The sequence below is a fragment of the Mus caroli genome, unplaced genomic scaffold (assembly GCF_978045245.1).
Source record: "Mus caroli unplaced genomic scaffold, Mus_caroli_1 scaffold_7, whole genome shotgun sequence".
Lineage (NCBI taxonomy): Eukaryota > Metazoa > Chordata > Mammalia > Rodentia > Muridae > Mus > Mus caroli.
The window spans coordinates 47,832,923-47,851,783 of NW_028227262.1; the positions used below are offsets into that span (position 1 = coordinate 47,832,923).

The following is an 18,861-nucleotide window of genomic DNA, read 5'->3' on the forward strand; positions in this document are numbered from 1 at the left end:
TTACAGGATATTTGAACCTGTTTCTAGTTAGGGTGTGGCTCAGCCCTTAGCACACACCTTTAATATCTCTGGCTGGAATACAGACACACCTTTAGTACACACCTTCAATCTCAAACGATTAAGGTAAGGTTAGTGTGTAGAAGGAAGCGCCCGTATTTGAAAGTGTATGTCTAATTAAGTGGCAGACAAAGTGATGATGAATCAGAGAAAAGTCTCACAGATTAGGACACGCCCGATTCTCAGGAGATGAAAGAAGAAAGGGAAGATGCTTAAGAGAGAGCAACGGGGAGAGGGAGGAAGAAGAGGAGGAGGAAGAGGAGGAGGAGGAGAAGGAAGAAGAGGAGAAGACAGTTTTCCTGTGACAGTTGTACACAGACAGGTTACAGAGAGAGAACAGAATGAGGCAGAGAATGAGAAGGAGTGAGAAGATCTGAACAGATTGCCAGCATTAGTATGGAGAGGCCAAATCTTTTTAATTCAGACTCCATTTTAGTGAACCTGACCTAAGTTTGAACTCAGACAAACTAACAGGCTGGTACCTAACATTAGTTTCCAAGTCACCTCCCAACAAAACCTGAGCCTAGCTCCAGTCTCCAGGTTACACCCCCAACAAGGCCAGTGTCTTTAGGTTATCATCCCAACAGTTTTGCACACCCCACCCCTACCCCCGTTAAAAGCCCACCCCCTGCCTACTGACCACCAATGCAGAGGGAAGCAGAAATTAAGTATATGATATGATTCCCAACACCAGTCAATTATGTTAAAGGCCACAGTAGCTCCTCAATTAGATGCTTAACCCCCCCCCCCAAACACACACACACACACACACTTGTAGCTTTCTATAAAGCCTTGCCCTGATGTATATTTGCGGCTCCCCATCACCAAAACCATCCTGGGTAAAGGCATGATAGCCCCCCCCCCCCAAGCTAGCTTGACAAGAATAAAGACCCTGCTGTGAGTTGCATTGGATCAGCTTCTGTCTGGTTTTTTTTTTTGGAGGGGGGGACGTGGAGGGGGGGGGAAGGAATCACTAACCCTTCCCTGGCATTTCAGTATGACTCCAAGCAGTGCATTTCAGGAGAGGCCAGGAGAGAAAAGCCAGATTGAATCAGTCAGTTTGGAGAGGGGTTTGAGCCAAAACAGCTGAGTTGACCAGCCAGTCGGAGATGCAAAAGAACAAGAAAGGGTGAGCTTACTCAGCAGTAAGTATCAGACGCTAAAAATATTCTAGGTCTAGATAAGATTGTACTGAGGCGGCCAGAAGCTAGGCCTAGGCTAGCAGATAGAGGAAATAAGCCTCCAAGAGAACAAGTGGAGCAGGAGAGTAAAAGTTACATGCGCTCGCGCACTTGTGTGTGTGCGTGTGTGTGTGTGTGTGTGTGTGTGTGTGCGTGCGCGCGTGTGTTACACACAGATAAGAATGAATATTTCAAAAAGGATCCAAATCTTGCTGGGCAGTGGTGGTGCACACCTTTAATCCCAGCACTTGGGAGGCAATGGATTTCTGTGAGTTCAAGACCAACCTGGTTGACACAGTGAATTCCAAGACAGCCAGGGCTACACAGAAAAACCCTGTCTAGAAAAACAAAGCAACCAAACAAACAAAAATAAAAAAGAATCCAATTTTCTAACATAACATAACATAACATAACATAACATATATATAACTGATTCGCCATTTAACCCAATACGGCAATCCCAGAGAAGAGGAATATTAATACTTTGATAAGTCCTACATGTTCACTAAGAGTAGGTGTTCTAACAGGACCCTTTATAGTCACATTTTACATGTCATAAATGACACACACTACAGGCATGTAGAGGATACATTTACACTCATGACTTTGACTACACTTGTAGGGAGTGCTAAATGAGTCTTGTCCAACAGATCGGGTTTCTGACAAGATCCTTCCAATTATCCCTTTGGTTAGATTATGGATTTTTTTTCCCCTGGGGAGGGCTTTAGGTGGCCAGTGGATTTTTACCATTCAGGAGAAATGAATATTGTAATTAATTTAAAGCAAACACTAGGAGAATAATTTTCTCGATGCTTTGGCAGCCTACCTTGGCAATGTCATTTTTTTTATCTGGACATGGAGACAATGTGTTTCTGCAGATGGAAAGATGCTATTGTAATGACATCCCAACATTTTATGGCTGGGATACTAGAAGGGTGGCCAATGGTTTTCAATAAAATATTAAAGACAAAAACACCATGAAAGATACAATTCCTTTGGCATCATGTGAGCCTTTAAATACATACAGATTTCGGGGGTGAGGTGGTGGGTGGAGCGAGGTGGGTACCTTGCCATTTACATGAGCCAGTCCACATTTATATTGTCTGTTTGTCTCTCTCTGGCTCTTGTCTCTCTGGCTCTGTCTCTGTCCTTGTCTCACACACACACACACACACACACACACACACACACCTCCTCTGCTAAATGGCCTAAGTTTGCTCTCATTTACAATTTAAATAATTAATGATGAAAGAAATGGCTACCAGAAATAAGGTGGTTTCCAAACAAATGCCATCCACGGGACCATAAAGAACGGATCGTGGAAAGAGTAAGCATTTAAGCTGAAAAGAACTCTGGTAGTCTCTGTCTCTGTCTTGTCCTTCTTTGGGTAAATAAATCCCTAAGAGTCACACAACTCGATAAACATTCAGTAAATAAGATGTCATACCCCTGCAGCAACCTTCCCAGGAAGCGAAGTTGTTTTTTCAGACTAACCAAACCTAGTGTTCTGAAACTTTGCTGACAGGGCTGGGTCCCCAATCAGCACGCAGCCAAATTATTTATTTATTCTTGTTAACTGTGGTGCTCCTGGGTGTTCATCACCAAAGTTCAGAACAGAGAACAGGGTAACAAGGATTATGCCTTTAAGGAACAGTGTCGTGGGGCTGGACAGATGGCACAGTGGTTAAGGGCACTGACTGCTTTTCCGAAGGTCCTGAGTTCAAATCCCAGGAACCACATGGTGGCTCACAGCCATCCGTAATAAGATCTCACTCCATCTTCTGGTGTGCCTGAAGACGCTACAGTGTACTTACATATAACAATAAATTTCCTTAAAAAAAAAAAAAAAAAAAAGGAGCCGGGCGTGGTGGCGCATGCCTTTAATCCCAGCACTCGGGAGGCAGAGGCAGGCGGATTTCTGAGTTCAAGGCCAGCCTGGTCTACGAAGTGAGTGCCAGGACAGCCAGGGCTACACAGAGAAACCCTGTCTCGAAAAACCAAAAAAAAAAAAAAAGGACAGTGTCTCTACTAGGGAATAAATTAATAATCAATAAGTCAATAAATTAAGTATGTCTTAAGTATTGTTACTATTTTTTTCTGTTTCTTTTTTGTTTTCTTTCTTCTTCCTTTTCTTTTTTGTTTTTCTTTCCTTTTCTTTTTCTTTTTTTCTTTTTCTTTGTTTTTGTCTTTTCTGTTCTTTTTTTTTTTTTTTTTTTTTGAGCCCAGTCTATGTGGACCAAGGTGTCCTGGAATTCAAAGGCATCCAGGAGTGCCTTCTGTCTCCTGAGTCCTAAGACTAAAGGCACACTCTACTCTGTCTAGCTTAATGTCACTATTTCACTATTACTTCAGTAGACAGACATGACACTGTGTAGGGTGACACATACAGACGACTATACAGGAAGGCCTTGTCATCCTTGGCCGATCATGGGAGGCTTCCGAAAAGAAGTGACACTTTCACTGAGGCCCAAAGAGTCGTGGACATTTATGAGATGAAAGAAACAGGGAGGTAAAAAAGATGCTAGAGAGACTCAAAGGCCCTGTAGATGAATGGGGATTAGTGAAGATGTAGGAAAAGAAAGTCAAGAGGAGGTGTGGGCAAGGAGATGGGTGGGAGTTGGGGGAGGGGAGGAGGGATGTGTGTGTGTGTGTGTGTGTGTGTGTGTGTGTGTGTGTGTGTGTGTATTGGATCATACAGAGACCTCTTGGGATATAGCTTGGGCATCCTTCTAAGAGAAAGAAGAGGTGGAGGAGCTTTACACAGGGTGAGGCACTGCTGGGAAGCAGTCAGAGGCAAACAGGCAGGAGGGTGAAGGCTTGGATTAGAGGACCAGGATGCCTGCAGGGACTTATGTTTTGAGTGGAGGTAGCTGTGAAGACAGAGGAAGTTGACTCAGTTATTCAGGATCTAGCTACAACTCTGTCTTTGTGGCTCTACTGTTTCTGTTACACACACACACACACACACACACACACACACACACACACACACGAGTTCCATGTGTACACACAGTTTCTGAAGGGATCTCGCTGCAGAAACCTGGCTAGTTATAAACACATGCTCACCCTACTTCAGCCTCCTGAGTGCTGGGCCTGCAGGCATGCACTGCAGTGCTGGCTTAGTATGTATCTTTTAACCATTCTTATTAATTTGCTTTCTATCATATCAGCTTGCTTTCCTTTTTTTCCTTTCTTCCTTCCTTTTCCTCTTCCCCTCTCTATTTGGGGGGGGGGGCAGGGATTGGGGATTGAACCCAGGGCCTTGTATGCTAGGCAAGTAAGTTACACCTCTACCTTCAAGTAGCACCATATTTAATATAGTTTCCAAATCTTCAGAATGATACCTTGGGGAGACATGTCAGTCTCGTTCGTTCCAACTGTATAAAGCTATCAGGCATGTGCTTTCAACCTGTGTGTCCTGATCCCTTTTATATTACAATTCACAGCAGTAGCAAAATCACAGTTACAAAGTGGCAATGGAATAATTTTATGGTTGGGGTCACCACAACATGAAGAACTGGATTAAGGGTTGCAGCACTAAGAAGGTTGAGAACCACTGCAAGGGAAACACACACATAAAAAAATGTTCTCTTATTCAGTGTACATTAAAGACATTGTATGTAAGGTGGTGGTCCTACCCGTCTGGAGCCATACACCTTCGCTTTTACTCTCTTCACAGTTTAGCATCACCATTATTCATCCACTAAAATGAGCTTAGACATGCCATGAAATCTCAGATGAAAAATGAGAGATGTAGTCAGCCAACCTCCCATCACATGCTACGGAGGTCAAGGGCCAAAGCAGTCAAGCTGTTGGATTTGGGTTGGTAGTTGGGTTTGTCGTACAAGTTCCTATCTTAGTAGACAGGTCCCTGGTGGTAGCGCGAGCACGCGCGCGCGCGCGCGCGCACACACACACATACACACACACAATTAAACTTAAAAAAACAACAACTTAAAGTTTAGCCTTAACTATGTGGAGAAAATTCAGTAGATAAACTGAACACCTTGTGCTGATTTTAAAAAGAAGTGATAGAAATTTTGTTGTTGTTGTTGAGACAGGGATTCTCTGTGTAGCCCCGGCTGTCCTGGAACTCACTCTGTAGACCAGGCTGGCCTCGAACTCAGAAATCTTCCTATCTCTGCCTCCCAAGTGCTGGGATTAAAGGTGTGCGCCACCACCACCCAGCTAGAAAAAAATATTTTGATCAGCTCGAAACCTTTGAAGCAGTTCAGTTATTTTTGTATATGCTGTGGTCAACAAGTCAAGTACAACTTTGCTAAACATTGTCACACTCTCATGCTCATTGTCACACTCTCCAAATTCTATTCATTCTTCCTTGAACAGAGAAGGCTAAACAAATAACTTATGACAACAGTATTGTAATCAAGGTAAAATTTTTAATGATTTTTTAAAAAATAAACTATTCTACTTATTAAATACTCTTTACTAATTATACATAAGATACACCTTTAGGCTTAAAATCTTATGAAGAAAAACATACACAATTCAAATGCATTATCAAATAACACATATTTAAAGCTTTTAAATCATTTTTTTAAGGTAATAAGCAAGAGATAAGACAATTAAAAAGATGAGATGGTCAGGTCATCTTAGTTCTTGTCTTCCATTTTACTAACTGTAATAATTTCTTCTCTTTGGATTGTTCTTTTAAAAATGTATTGCTTTGAAAATAAAATTACAACAACAAAAACACCCAACTTTTTGAGCAAACAAAACAGAAAACAACCCGTGTTCAGGGACTCCTTAGGAGCTCTGAAGAGTAGACATGGTTTTTTCAATGACAATGCAAACATGTCAACCCAGTGAAGTCAGCACTGTGCCTGGTTCTCACATGTTCACACACATAGTGACACACACAGAGTTTTATGCTGCGGACTCAAGAGAATATTTCCAGTTTTGACCTGTGAAAAACAAAAACTAGAGCCAAGCACTTTCTCTTTTGCCCAAGAAGTCTTGTCAGAGGTAAAGGCCCACAGGCTGTTGTGAAATCAATGACCTTAACTGTGCATGATTCTTCAACTCACAGATACAGTAAAAGGAATATGGCATGTGTGTAGGAGTGGGTGCAGGTGTTAGCCTTCTCAAATGTCTGTAACAGCCCCAATCATAGACAAGTGGATCTAAAGTCTAGTCAAAACGCTCTTCTACCTACACAAGGGTTCCCAAGTCCTGTCAGGTGTTCCAAGAAAGCCGTGGTTCCTGTACTACCCAGAAATCTATATCATAAACAGAAAGGGAAAGGCAGAAATGGGAAATATGAAAATATAGCAGGAAGCAAGAATGTAAGGAGAGTCACCTGCCTCTGTGTTCAATGACACTTTCACACTGAGAATGAATTTCTGAATCTCATCATGAAACGATACCCATCTTGGTTCATCAAACATATGGCATCCATTCTTTATGAGTAAACAACAAATATTACTTCTTATAATTCTACATTGATGTAGCAGTTGTCCTGTTTGCAGACCAGGCTATAATGACTTTAACTGACTGAATCATTGTTTTATGATCACTCAGTAGCTTTGTGGTTTTTGGTTTTTGGTTTTGTTTTGTTTTTCAGACATAACCATGTGCATGTGTGCTTGGTTTTGTTTTTGAGAAAGGGTCTCACTATGTAGCCCCGGCTGACCTGGAACTCACTCACTCTGTAGACCAGACTGGCCTTGAACTTACAGCAATCACCTGCCTGTCTCTGGTGTGCTGGAATTAAAAGCTTGGGTCCTGCTTGGGTGTTTTTAACTTTTTAAAAAATCACGCGTATGGGCATTGTGTCTGCATGTATGCCTGTGAACTACACGCATGCCTGTTATCCTAAAAAGCCCCAAGAGGGTGTCAGATTCCCCTTAGAACTGGAGTTACAGATGGCTGTAAGCCATCAGTAGGTGCTAGGAATTAAACCTAGGTCCTCTGGAAAGCAGAACAGTCAGTGCTCTTAACCACTGAGCCATCTCTCCAACCGCTCCTCCGGCTGCTTTTGAGAAAGGCCTGAGTAGTACCAGGTCATCCAGGCTAGCCACTAACTCATAGCCACCTTCCTAGGATGATAGTTGCTCGCCACCATGCCCAGAGCTACCACTCTGAATCGAGATTTCAGTATGCATGCTTTGCTGTGCTTGTTGACTTTCGCTTATGGACGCTACAAATGCTTCGTAGATACCAGCCAGCCTCTGGGAGCATATGTTTGTCCATTTCAGAAGCAGACAGTGAAAGTGCAGATGGTTCACAGTAGAGCACTGAACATGACATCCAAATGTCACAGAAGCTGAAGCCAAGGGTATTGCGCTAAACCCCAATTGTCGAAGTCGAGGAGACAGTCAAATTGACTTTGTAGATGGGACATATACAAGTATTAGACTTTTCACGTAAGTCACAATTTCTCAGATTTAATAAACAGTAGGAAGTAACCCCAGCCTTCCTACTAACCCTGCCATTGAAATCTCACCTCCATTGCATGCAAAAGCACGACCATTGCTTGCTGTTCCAAAGTGCTGACACTCTACACAGACCGACATTTTTTTTTTTTAAATAGGAAATGAGAAGAGAGAGAAGATAGCAGAGAGGAGGTGTCCTGGTTTGAATCAGAATGGCCCCCCATAGGCTCATATATCTATTTGAATGCTTAGTCCCCCGTTCATGGGAGGTGTGTCCTTGTTGGAGGTCTCTTACCTGAGGAATAAGAATGTAAAGCTCTCAGCTTCAGCACCATGCCTGTATGCTTCCCAACATGATGATAAAGGATTAGCTGGTGAAACTGTACGCAAGCCCCCAATTAAATGCTTTCTTATATGAAAGATGCCTCGGTCAAGGTGTCTCTTCACAGCAATAGGCAGCCCTGGCTGTCTTGAAGACACTTTGTAGGCCTCAATCCTGTAAGAGCCTGCCAATGCTTTTCAAATGCTGGCACGAACATTGTACACCACTATGACCAGCTAAGAGTCTCATCTTAGCAGTGATTAAGACAAGAGGGAAGGCAGAGGAGGGGGAAGAGGACACCACCAGCTCAGGTCTTGCAGGGGTAGATTCAGTGTGGCCTAAGGAGCTGAAAGGTGGCCTGTAACTTCTTATCCCAGATTACAGGGTGGAGAAGTTAACTGAATAAACACGTGGCGCTGAGATTTCAAAGGTGTTTGCCAGGAAATATGAAAGGCAGAGAAACCCCAATAATTAATCACTTTTTGGTACAAAGAGTTGGAAGGGATCTTTTTTTTTTTTTGTTTTTTCTTAAATTCTCCACTAAACCTAAAATTGTAGGCCACACCATGGATATTCCACATGGGGAGTGGAGTGTGTGTGTGTCACATTAGGTTTTAAAGTGTCACATGATCATGACTGATCCTTCTACAATGTTTTCAGATTCTACCATTGAGCTTCGGTGGCAACAGTGCTGTGTATGCAGTTGGCATCAAATAGTTACGGATCAAGAGTAGACCTGTTTTTCTTAAAACCAAAGGCACTGTTGTATTTTGTATTTGAAAGCTTCTCCACAGACCTTCTCGATGGAAGGTCTTTAGATCTGGTAGCCACGGAGGAGTGTAAGCAGCACTCGTGGGTTCACTGAACAGACGGCGAAGATAAAGACTGGAATGGAAATCAGTGCTCTGTGTGTACATTCTGGCCCCATCACTAAAACCCAGACTACGGGGAGTTACCCCACGCCTCATGTGCCCGCAGCCGGAAAGACCAAAATAAGATGTCACGTCTGCTGGTGAGGACACAAAACAACAGTAAAAATGAGAGTAGCCCACCACAAGGTGATTTCCCTAATGACAGCAGGTGGTAGGCAAGAGGAGAGAGTGGCTGGACCTTAATTTGTGACTACAATAACTGTGTCACACACTAACTGCCACTGCAGGGTTCCTTTGTAGGGCTGAGGAGTCCCATCTCAGGATGAGACTTTTCTGCTGATACAGAGGGCTCCCACATTTCATTCATATATATCTGTGTGTGTGTGTGTGTGTGTGTGTGTGTGTGTGTGTGTGTATGTATATATATATATATATATTCCATTTCCAGGTTGCTGTCTGTGTAGGATGAAGAGAACTCAGGATGTTTATTTTCAAATGTGTTCCTCCCTGGAAAATATGATCCTTCTTACACAAACCTGTATTTTATAGGAAAACTGTACTTAGACTGGCATTGTTCCTTTTGCTGTATGAAAGCAATTAATTAAAAGAAGACTTTCCATATTTTAACCTCACGGAGATGATATGGGCTCCTCCTAGTTCTCTAGGCTGCAGGAAACAAACAACAAAAAAACCATGTATGCAAAAGTCATGAGATAAATAAAGCATTATACAAAATGTGCCTACATTGATACCAACCAACCATATAAGCCTCTAGGGATTAAGTCAGATCCCTTTGGGAGACAACATGAGCTTTCTCTCCTGTAGCTAGATGCTAGGATTGTAAGGTTTCTTTTTCTTTCTTTCTCTTTCTTTCTTTTTTTCTTTCTTTCTTACTTCCTTCCTACCTTCCTTCCTTTCTTTCTTTCTTTCTCTTTTCTTTTTTTTTTTTCTTTTTTTGGTTTTTCGAGACAGGGTTTCTCTGTATAGCCCTGGCTGTCCTGGAACTCACTCTGTAGACCAGGCTGGCCTTGAACTCAGAAATCCGCCTGCCTCTGCCTCCCAAGTGCTGGGATTAAAGGCGTGCTCCACCACTGCCCAGCGATTGTAAGGTTTCTAAGCTAAGAGCTGGCTAACCACAGTGATAAAGAGTCCCAAAGCTGGCTCATTTTCTAGTCAATGACATTATCTGAAACATTTACTTTGAACAAATTAAATCTGAAACTGGAGCTGGGTGTGGGGGCACACACTTGTAGATCCAGAACTTATCTGGAAGTGGAGGCAGGCAGGCTGTGAAACCCTGTCTTTAAAATACAAAACAAAACATCACACAGGGGATGGGGAGATGGGTCCATGGTTAAGAGTGCGTGCTGCTCTTGCAGAGCACTTAAGTTTAATGCACAGAGCCTAAGTCGGCCCCCCCTTGCAACTCAAGGTCAAGGGGATTTAATGTCCCCCTCTTCTGGCCTCCATCGTCACCTGCACTTGCATGCCCGTACACAGACACAGACACAGACAGACACAGACATAGACACAAACATGTAGTTAAAAATGAAAACAACAAAACCCAAACAAACATCTGCAGTTGTCCTTTGATTTCTGCCCCCTACCCAGTAGTCTAATCAAGTGCTCTTGTCTGTAGAGAAAACACAAACTCACACCTCTTTGCTAAAGAGATCCCTTGGGCTTTCTTTTAGAAGCTATTGTTGCATAGAAATTTCTCATGATTGAGCCCTCCGTGGAGCTCAGCAATCCTGAGATGCACCCTCAGCCACATGCTTCATCTTGAAATGCTGCCCAATTAGCTGGTCTGAAAGCCTTTTCCAGACCCAGCATGCTGTAATTATCTCGTCTGACTGTTTAGTCTCCTACATGAAATCTCCGCAAACAGGCTTGGCTTTACTGAGGTTGTATGTTTTCAATGTGTTACAGTGGGAAATACAGAAGTCAGGGGAAGTTTTAAGGAGTCTGGAATGAAACGCATTCAGAGGGTAACAACCTTTTTCAAGTGGTTATAGATTATGTCTAATCTAATCTTGGTGGTGGCACAATGACCTATATTCTCTTCAAGTTAGTTTGTCTCATAACATATTATTATTTTTTAATTTTTAAAAAAGTTATTCTATTTTATGTGTAGGGGAGTGTTGCCTGCATGTATATCTGTGCACACTACGTATGTGCATAGTTACTGTGGAGGACAGAAAGAGAGCATTGGATGCCCTGAACCTGGAGTTATAGATGGCTGTGAGCTATTTATGTGGATGCTGGAAATGAAACCCAGAACCTCTGGAAGAACAGTCAGTGCTCTTAACCGCTGAACTTTCTCTCCAGCCCCTATTATTATTAATAATACTACATTTCTTTACTTGTTGGTGTATGTGTGGGCATACATGCAGGTCAGAGGATAACTTAGTGGGGTTAATTTCCATCTTCTACATAGAGAGTCGAACACAGGCCATTAGGCTTGGTAGCAAATGATTTTACCACCTGAGCCATCTTCCAGCCTGAACACGTATTGCTTTTTAATAGGGTATGAGAGAGCAAGTTGCATAGGAAGATTCTCAAGAAATCCAGATTATCACAATAGCTGCATATATCAACAGGGGCTCATATTTGAGGGCTAGAAAAAGTTCCCCTTTTCTCTCTCAGCCCACTGGGACAATATAAAATTCATAAAATAACTTTAAAAATAAAAAGATTCAGGAGATATCAGGAGAAAATAAAGAAAAGCATATTCCCTTTTAGGGATAATTAACTTAGGAAAATACAATCAGGCTTTTGAACCGCAACAGTCACAGAGCACCATTAAATATATATACACACACACAAATATCCAGGCGGTGTAAGGATCCGAGTCCTCAGTCACAGACACCAGGCTGGCTCAGCTCATGGGGTTGGGGCCCATGTGGATGATGACGTGCTTCTCGTAAGCCCTTCGCATCGTCTTCTCAATCTGCTTGAGAAAAACCTGGGGGATCCGTCCACACAGGGTGTGCACCGTCTCCAAAAACTTCAGCTGCAGAGGGTAGTACATAGACTGAAACAGATTGTCCTGAAAGGGAAACTGAGAAATAATGAGAAAGGCGAGAGAGAGGACGGGAGGGAGGGGGGGGGGGAGAGAGGGGGGGGAGAGAGAGAGAGAGAGAGAGAGAGAGAGAGAGAGAGAAACTTGTAATTCTTTTTTTTTTTCCTTTTTTTTTAGTTTTTTTTCGAGACAGGGTTTCTCTGTGTAGCCCTGGCTGTCCTGGAACTCACTCTGTAGACCAGGCTGGCCCCGAACTCAGAAATCCACCTGCCTCTGCCTCTGCCTCTGCCTCCCGAGTGCTGGGATTAAAGGCGTGAGCCACCACCACCTGGCTCGAAGCTTGTTATTCAAGTGCTGTTTAAAACACAAGTTACTCTTATTAAAACATAACACAGTGTAAGCTTACTAAGCTTGGCCCAGTGGTACTGCCCCATGGAATCATCTAACTCTCTGGCCCCTCAATTCTGTTTTCTCTATTTTTCTTTGAAGTAGAGTCTTCTATAACTAAGACTAACCTCGAACTTGGAATTCTTTTGCCTCCACTTCTAGTGTATTGGGATAATAGGTCTATACCATGATGCCCAACAAACCCCAAACAATGCCCCAAATATGATTTTCTTATCTTCCTAAGGCTCTTCAAGTCGGAAGACAATGTCTATGTCTAAGAGGTAGAACGCAAGGCTAAAGCAGACAATCATTTGAAATCTACGACAACAAGACACCCAGTTTATTATCTTCCAAAGGCTTATTTTTATTTTATGCAGATGTGTGTATGTATATACACTACTTGTATGCCTGGTACCCACAGAGATCAGAAGAGGGTACTGGATTCCTTGGAACTAGAATTACAGGCAGTTCTGAGTCACTATGTGGGCGCTGGGATTTGAACCTGGATCCTCCACAAAAGCAGCAAGTGCTCTTAACCAAGGAACAATCTCTTCAGCCCAAATACATACATACATACATACATACATACATACATACATACATAAGCCATCCAAGAAACATAAGGGCCTGCCTATGGTGGCTAGGGAAAGCCAAGAGTTGAGCAAATACAAGTGTCTCAGCAAAACGTTCTAGGCACCAGGCAGGGGCGTGGCTCACTGTTAAAGCACTTGCTTAGCACTTCAAAGCTCCGAGTTTGATCCACAGCATAGGGTCAAGTGTGGAAGGTTGGGGGGAAAGTAATCAAGAGGCCAAAGGTCAATGATCATTTTGAGTTTTAAAAATTCACTCAGCATTGACTCCGTGAAGATTTGACTTGTTTAATAGTCTCTTTACTGCCCCCATGGGATATACAAAAGAGTAGTATTTTCCAAAAGAAACCTTTTGGACTACTTGGACACTAGCCAAGCTTTCTCACCATCCTATCAAAAAGAGAAAGGGCAGCTGGTGGATCAAGTCAGAGATTAACCCTTGCCAATGAAAATCCTAGGGAGAAACAGAAAGGTCAAAGGGCAAGCCCTCCTCTAGCCACAGAGCAGAGTGGATGGGTATCTACTTTCCCAGAACAAGTTTCCCAGTCGTTCAAGGTCACCAGAAACATTACTTCAGCATGTGGATCAGCAAGGCAGTGAGGTAACTTGAAAAACGAGCCACACGCCAGCTCAGGCTTAGGACACAGTTGCTTTCTGCCACAGCCCTCAGCCAGACAACCAGAAGTCCCATCCCATCCCCACAGCCCTGGCCTCTGACCTTCCCACTTCCCCACAAACTCCCGCTAGCTCAGTTCTCAGATGTACGGCTGCTATCAATCTCACAAACAGCTCAGGGCCTCCTCCCTCTTGCAAGTCTGCAATTGGTTGACATAAGCCACCATGAATCACAGCTGTCACTTTCCTGACCAGACCGCAGTCTAAGTCTTGCTTCTAAAGCTCCAGGTGATCTGGAACCCTGCCGCATCTTCTTCCCTCCCATTCTCTCTCCACGGTGGCGGAGGGGACGATCCTCCTGTACCCTGGTACACCTACTTCATTCCCCACTAGGGAGTTTCCTGATTATGTCTGCTGGTTGGCAGGATCTTCCCCGGGTTTCCCCATGAATGCCCCTACTTGACCCAGTCCCAGGCTGGCACAGGCTTTCCCTGACAACTTGGCTGCTGAAACATCCCACCTGTTCCTCTTAGAACTTTAAACCTCTCCATTCTGATAGGATCTTTTTATCTTTGTTGCAGAAAACTTCTATATCATCTGGCATCCTCTACTAGAACAGAAATTTTTGTTTGTTTGTTTGGTTTTTGTTTTTTTGTTTTTTTTGAGACAGGGTTACTCTGTATAGCCCTGGCTGTCCTGGAACACAACTTTGTAGACCAGGCTGGCCTCGAACTCAGAAATCCACCTGCCTCTGCCTCCCAAGTGCTGGGATTAAAGGCGTGCGCCACCACGCCTGGCTGTTTGTTTGTTTTTTAAGACAGGGTTTCTCTGTAGTGCTTTGCCTGTCTGGGGATTTACTCTGTAGACAAGGCTGGTCTCAAACTCAGAGATCCACCTGCCTCTGCTTCCTGAGTGCTGGGATTAAAGGCGTGCACTGCCACCACCACCTAGCTAGAACAGAGATTTCAACCACAGGGCTTGGTCTATATTGCTAGCCTCCAAATTCCAGGCAACTGGAATTATTCCTGACTAAACTAGGCCTTATAGATGACTGTTGAAGGAATTACTGAAGAGTATCTGTCTGATGACTGTTGGAAGGGCATGATGCGCAAGCTGTTAGACCAGTCCACCATACAAACACATATATGTAGACTGTGTGCATATGAGAAAGAAAGACAGCATGCTAGGGGAAGAAACAGATGTGAAATGCTTGCCATTAGTGCAATGTCTACATACTGAAAACAACTGTCAGGTATGTGATTAAAGTTTCAAAGCTGTCATTTTGTTAATCTGCATAACTATCTCATTAGGAAGATAATACTTTAAAAAAGTCCCTCTCTCCCTCACACACACACACACGCACACACACACACACATACCTGCTGCATGTGTGTCCATGTTTACAGAAGCCAGAAGGGTTTGCTGGACTCTGGTGAGCTGGAGTTATGAGTGGCTGTGAGGAGCCCCCTCACATGAATACTGGGGACAGAACTCGGGTCTTGCAGAGAAACAAGGAATCTTAAGCTCTGGGCCATTTCTTTAAACCTTAGACGGTAACATAATTATCTTCATTTTATTTTATTTTTAAAATGTATTTTATAATTTTTACTTCATGTGCATTGGTGTTTTGTCTGCCTGTGTGTCTGTGTGAGGGTGCTGAATCCTCTAGAACTAGAGTTAGAGACACTTGTGAGCTGCCATGTGGATGCCGGGAATTGAACCTGGCAGTATCTTCCCTGGGTTTCCCCCATGAATGCCCTTAGCTGCTGAGCCATCTCTCCATCCCTCTATTATCTTCATTTTACGATGATGAAATCAACTAAGGCTCAGTAAGGTAACAGCAGTAATAACTACTCAGAGAGTGATAGAATTGGGATTTGAGCTCAGGCGGAAAGCCAGCTCTGATCCTTTTCCATATGGTAAAAAAGTCATGCTTTACAGCCCAGTAGAAGATGGCAGGCATAGGGGAACACAGCTTTAAGGTGGAGTGTATTCACTCCCGTGTTGATTTGGAGCTAGTGACTGTCCTGATGGAAATGCCAGAATGAAGCTGTTTTTTAGGGTTAAACTGTGGAACCCCACAGAGTGATTATGTACAAGTGTTTAAGCCACAGAGTCATTTGGCTGTCTTTCTGATCCCCCGGGAGAACAAAGCAAGATGAGTCATAACTCAGTCACGATTGCTCAACCCCCAAGCAGGGCCAGATCACGAGGGAGAGCAGAGCCCACGCGGCTGTGTGCTTTCTTGACTTCCACCCGTACTGCGGATGGGTTTCCCCCTTGAGTCAATGTTTGAGTAACCAAGTGTGAGAATGTCACGGAGTGCATAACAGACTGTGTAATTCAATCACTTGCCCTTTGAAAACTAAACAGCAGGCAGCAGAAGAAGTGCTGAGATGCAGGGCAAGTGATCCCCTGTGGGGAGGACAGCCCTGGCATCTCCAGAACTGTAGTTCTTTAGTAAAATGCTCATCTTCATACAGAGATGTATTACAGGCTGGGGGATGGGTCACAAAGATGCATTACAGGCCAGGAGATGGCTCAGTGGATAGAGTGCTTGCCACAAAGTGTGAGGACCTATGTCTGGAACCCCAGAACCCACGAGTATCCTGCCATGGTAGTATGTATCTGTAATTCCTGTGCTCCTATGGTAGGATGGGAGACAGAGATGGTGGAGTCCTCAGAATCTCACAGACCAGCCATTCTGACACTCGAAGCTATAAAGGACAGAGACCCTGTCTCCTGGTAGAAGGTGTAGAATAACATCCGGGGTTGTTCTCTGACCTGCACACAAAGCTGTGGCACGTGCATATCTGAAAGCCAGCACTGGGCTCCCAGATCTTCAAGAAGAAAAAAAAAGCCAGCACTGGGCTCCCAGATCTTCAAGAAGAAAAAAAAATCTTTAATACAGTCTATATAAACAGCTCTTGTCAAGCGGGGCAGTCAATAGTAGACAGCAAATAGTTCGGGCACTGTGGTCCAATAACCTCTGCTGTTGGAATGCCAATTCAGCGACTGGCAGTGCATGCATGGAAAAGGTCACTGTGTTCCCCCATGACCTTTATGAATGCTGAAACACAAATCTCATATGGATTCTTCATGTTATGCTGACCCCTGCTCTGTGTCTTAGAGGGACAGCTTAAGGAGGGCACTTCTTGTAAATACCTGCTGTTGGCTTCCTACAAGTAATCTCAATATCAAGGCAAAAGGTAACAGGCAACACAGAACCCTGAATCACTCCTTAGCCTGTGTTCACACATCTCTTCAAGGAAGAAGGAGTGGGCTCCAACTATATGAGATCCCCCTCCCTCCATGGCAGCATTGCACATAATATCATCCTTTATTCATGGGGGGTACATTCCTACATTCTTCATGGATGCCTGAAACTATGAGTTAAGTACCGAACCCTACAGACTGGACACCCTGAGGCTACTCCATTAATGGCGGGTGAGTAACATATCCTGTGTGGATACATGCACAAAGAGGTGATTCATATTCTTGGCAGGACTTAGCAGGATGGCATCCAGTTCCATGTTACTGGGAACAGCCCACAGTTTACAACGTGCGAAGCGTGTAACTCTGGAATTTCCCATGTAATATTTTTGGACCATGGTTGGACTTGTGAAGTAAAACCTTGGGGCAGGGGCTCTACCATACGTGATCTCGGAAACCAAACACACGCAGGGTTCTAGTTCCCCATTCGTGGCTCAGGGTTCATGATATAGACAACTCAAGGCCTCCTGGCTATAAGAAGATCCCTACCGTCTAGGAGACATTCACACAACCCTTACATATTCCCTTTGGTAGTAAAAATGGCAGGCACCTCTTTTTGCTTCTTGCTTGCACTTTATTTAAGTCAATAAGGGCTTGGTCAGTTAAGGGTATGGCTCCCTTAGCAAAGAGCCTGCACACAGACTTGAGGACCTGAATCTGATCCCCAGCACCCATGCTAAAGGCTGTGTGTATGTCAGAGTTACCTAGAATCCCAGGACTGGGGAGGTGCAGACTGGGATCTTCGGGTTTACTAGCCGAACCAGTGCACTCTAGGTTAGGTCTCGAAATATAAAGTAGAGGGGCTGAGAAGTGGTTCAATAGTTAAGGGCACCACTGCCTGCTCCCCCAGAGAACATGGGCTCAATTCCCAGTGCCCACATGGTGTCTCATAATCCTCTATAATTCTAGTTGCGGTAGATTCAACGCTGTCTTATGTCCTCCAAAGACATCAGGCACACATGTGGTGCACAGGCATGCATGCAGGCAAAATACCCATACACACCATTAAAAAATGGTGGATAGTGATTGAGGAAAATATCCAGTGTCAACCTCTGGTCTCCATATGCACACTCACCCACACACGCACATGCAGCAGACACAAACATACACACACACATACACAAACAAAACAAAAAAAAAGAAACAGACCAGTTGCTGCTTTCAATGTGGCAGCTTCTAATTGACCAGCCTGAGACATGATTGCTTAAGAGCTTAGAGTTCGTAACCAGGCAACATGCTTAGCTTGAACTAAATAAAACAATCTTATTCTTGTTGCATTCTCTTAACCCAGAACTCTTACTCTACAGGTTGGCAAAAGGCACAGGAGTTCTCCTTGGGAGCATTTGGCCTTCAAGGTCACCATGGACCACAGCACTTGAAGCACATCACATCATGCTGGTACAAGGGGTGCTTTGAAGAGCACACTTACATCCCGGATGGCTTCATAGAGCGCTCGGAAAGTGGGCTGCTTGTCATCATGGTAGACGCCCCGGTTGCCATGCAGAACAGACACGCCTTCCCGCTCAGCATCTTTGCAGTTACTTCCATACATGCAGTGGTCAGGGCGGTAGTTCCACTGGCAGGGGAACACGTAGAGACACTCTGGTGGCAACAGAGGAAGAGATACAGCTATGGTAAGTGCCAGCTGACACCGGTGTGTCTGGCGCTTAGAACTTAATATTTATAAACACACATGGTTTCAATGTTTATGAGTGTGGCTATGAGTCCCAGGTCAAATATACCACACTTGTTCAAACTGTGAGATCAATGATTGAAGGGCCACCCATGAGTGAGGGTGAAAAAGGCAAACAGGATCTAAAACAGGGCAGCAAGTAGCCTAGTGTCTTAGTTTGTTTCTCTGCTGCTATGATGAACACCATGACCAAAAACCACCTTGGAGAGGAAAGGGTTTATTTCTTTAAGATTTATTTATTTATTTTATGTGTATGGGTACACTGTAGCTATACTGATGGTTGTGAGCCATCATGTGGTTGCTGGGAATGAAGGTTGCTCGCTCCGACCTAAAGATTTATTTATTATTAGATCTAAGTACACTGCAGCTGTCTTCAGACGCACCAGAAGAGGGCGTCAGATCTCATTACGGATGGTTGTGAGTCACCATGTGGTTGCTGGGATTTGAATTCAGG

General features: G+C 43.9%; 1 protein-coding gene across 1 annotated transcript in view; it reads right to left on the bottom strand.

Annotated features, from left to right (window-relative positions):
- Positions 1-5,690: 5,690 nt before the first annotated feature.
- Gxylt2 (glucoside xylosyltransferase 2) overlaps positions 5,691-18,861 on the bottom strand; it is a 97,030-nt gene continuing 83,859 nt past the window's right edge. The window contains exons 6-7 of the mRNA XM_021165390.2: positions 18,144-18,316; positions 5,691-11,888 (exon numbers count right to left, since the gene is read on the bottom strand). Of these exons, the coding sequence (XP_021021049.1) occupies positions 11,706-11,888; positions 18,144-18,316 (356 nt within the window). The 3' untranslated portion in view covers positions 5,691-11,705. The remainder of the gene's footprint in view (positions 11,889-18,143; positions 18,317-18,861) is intronic.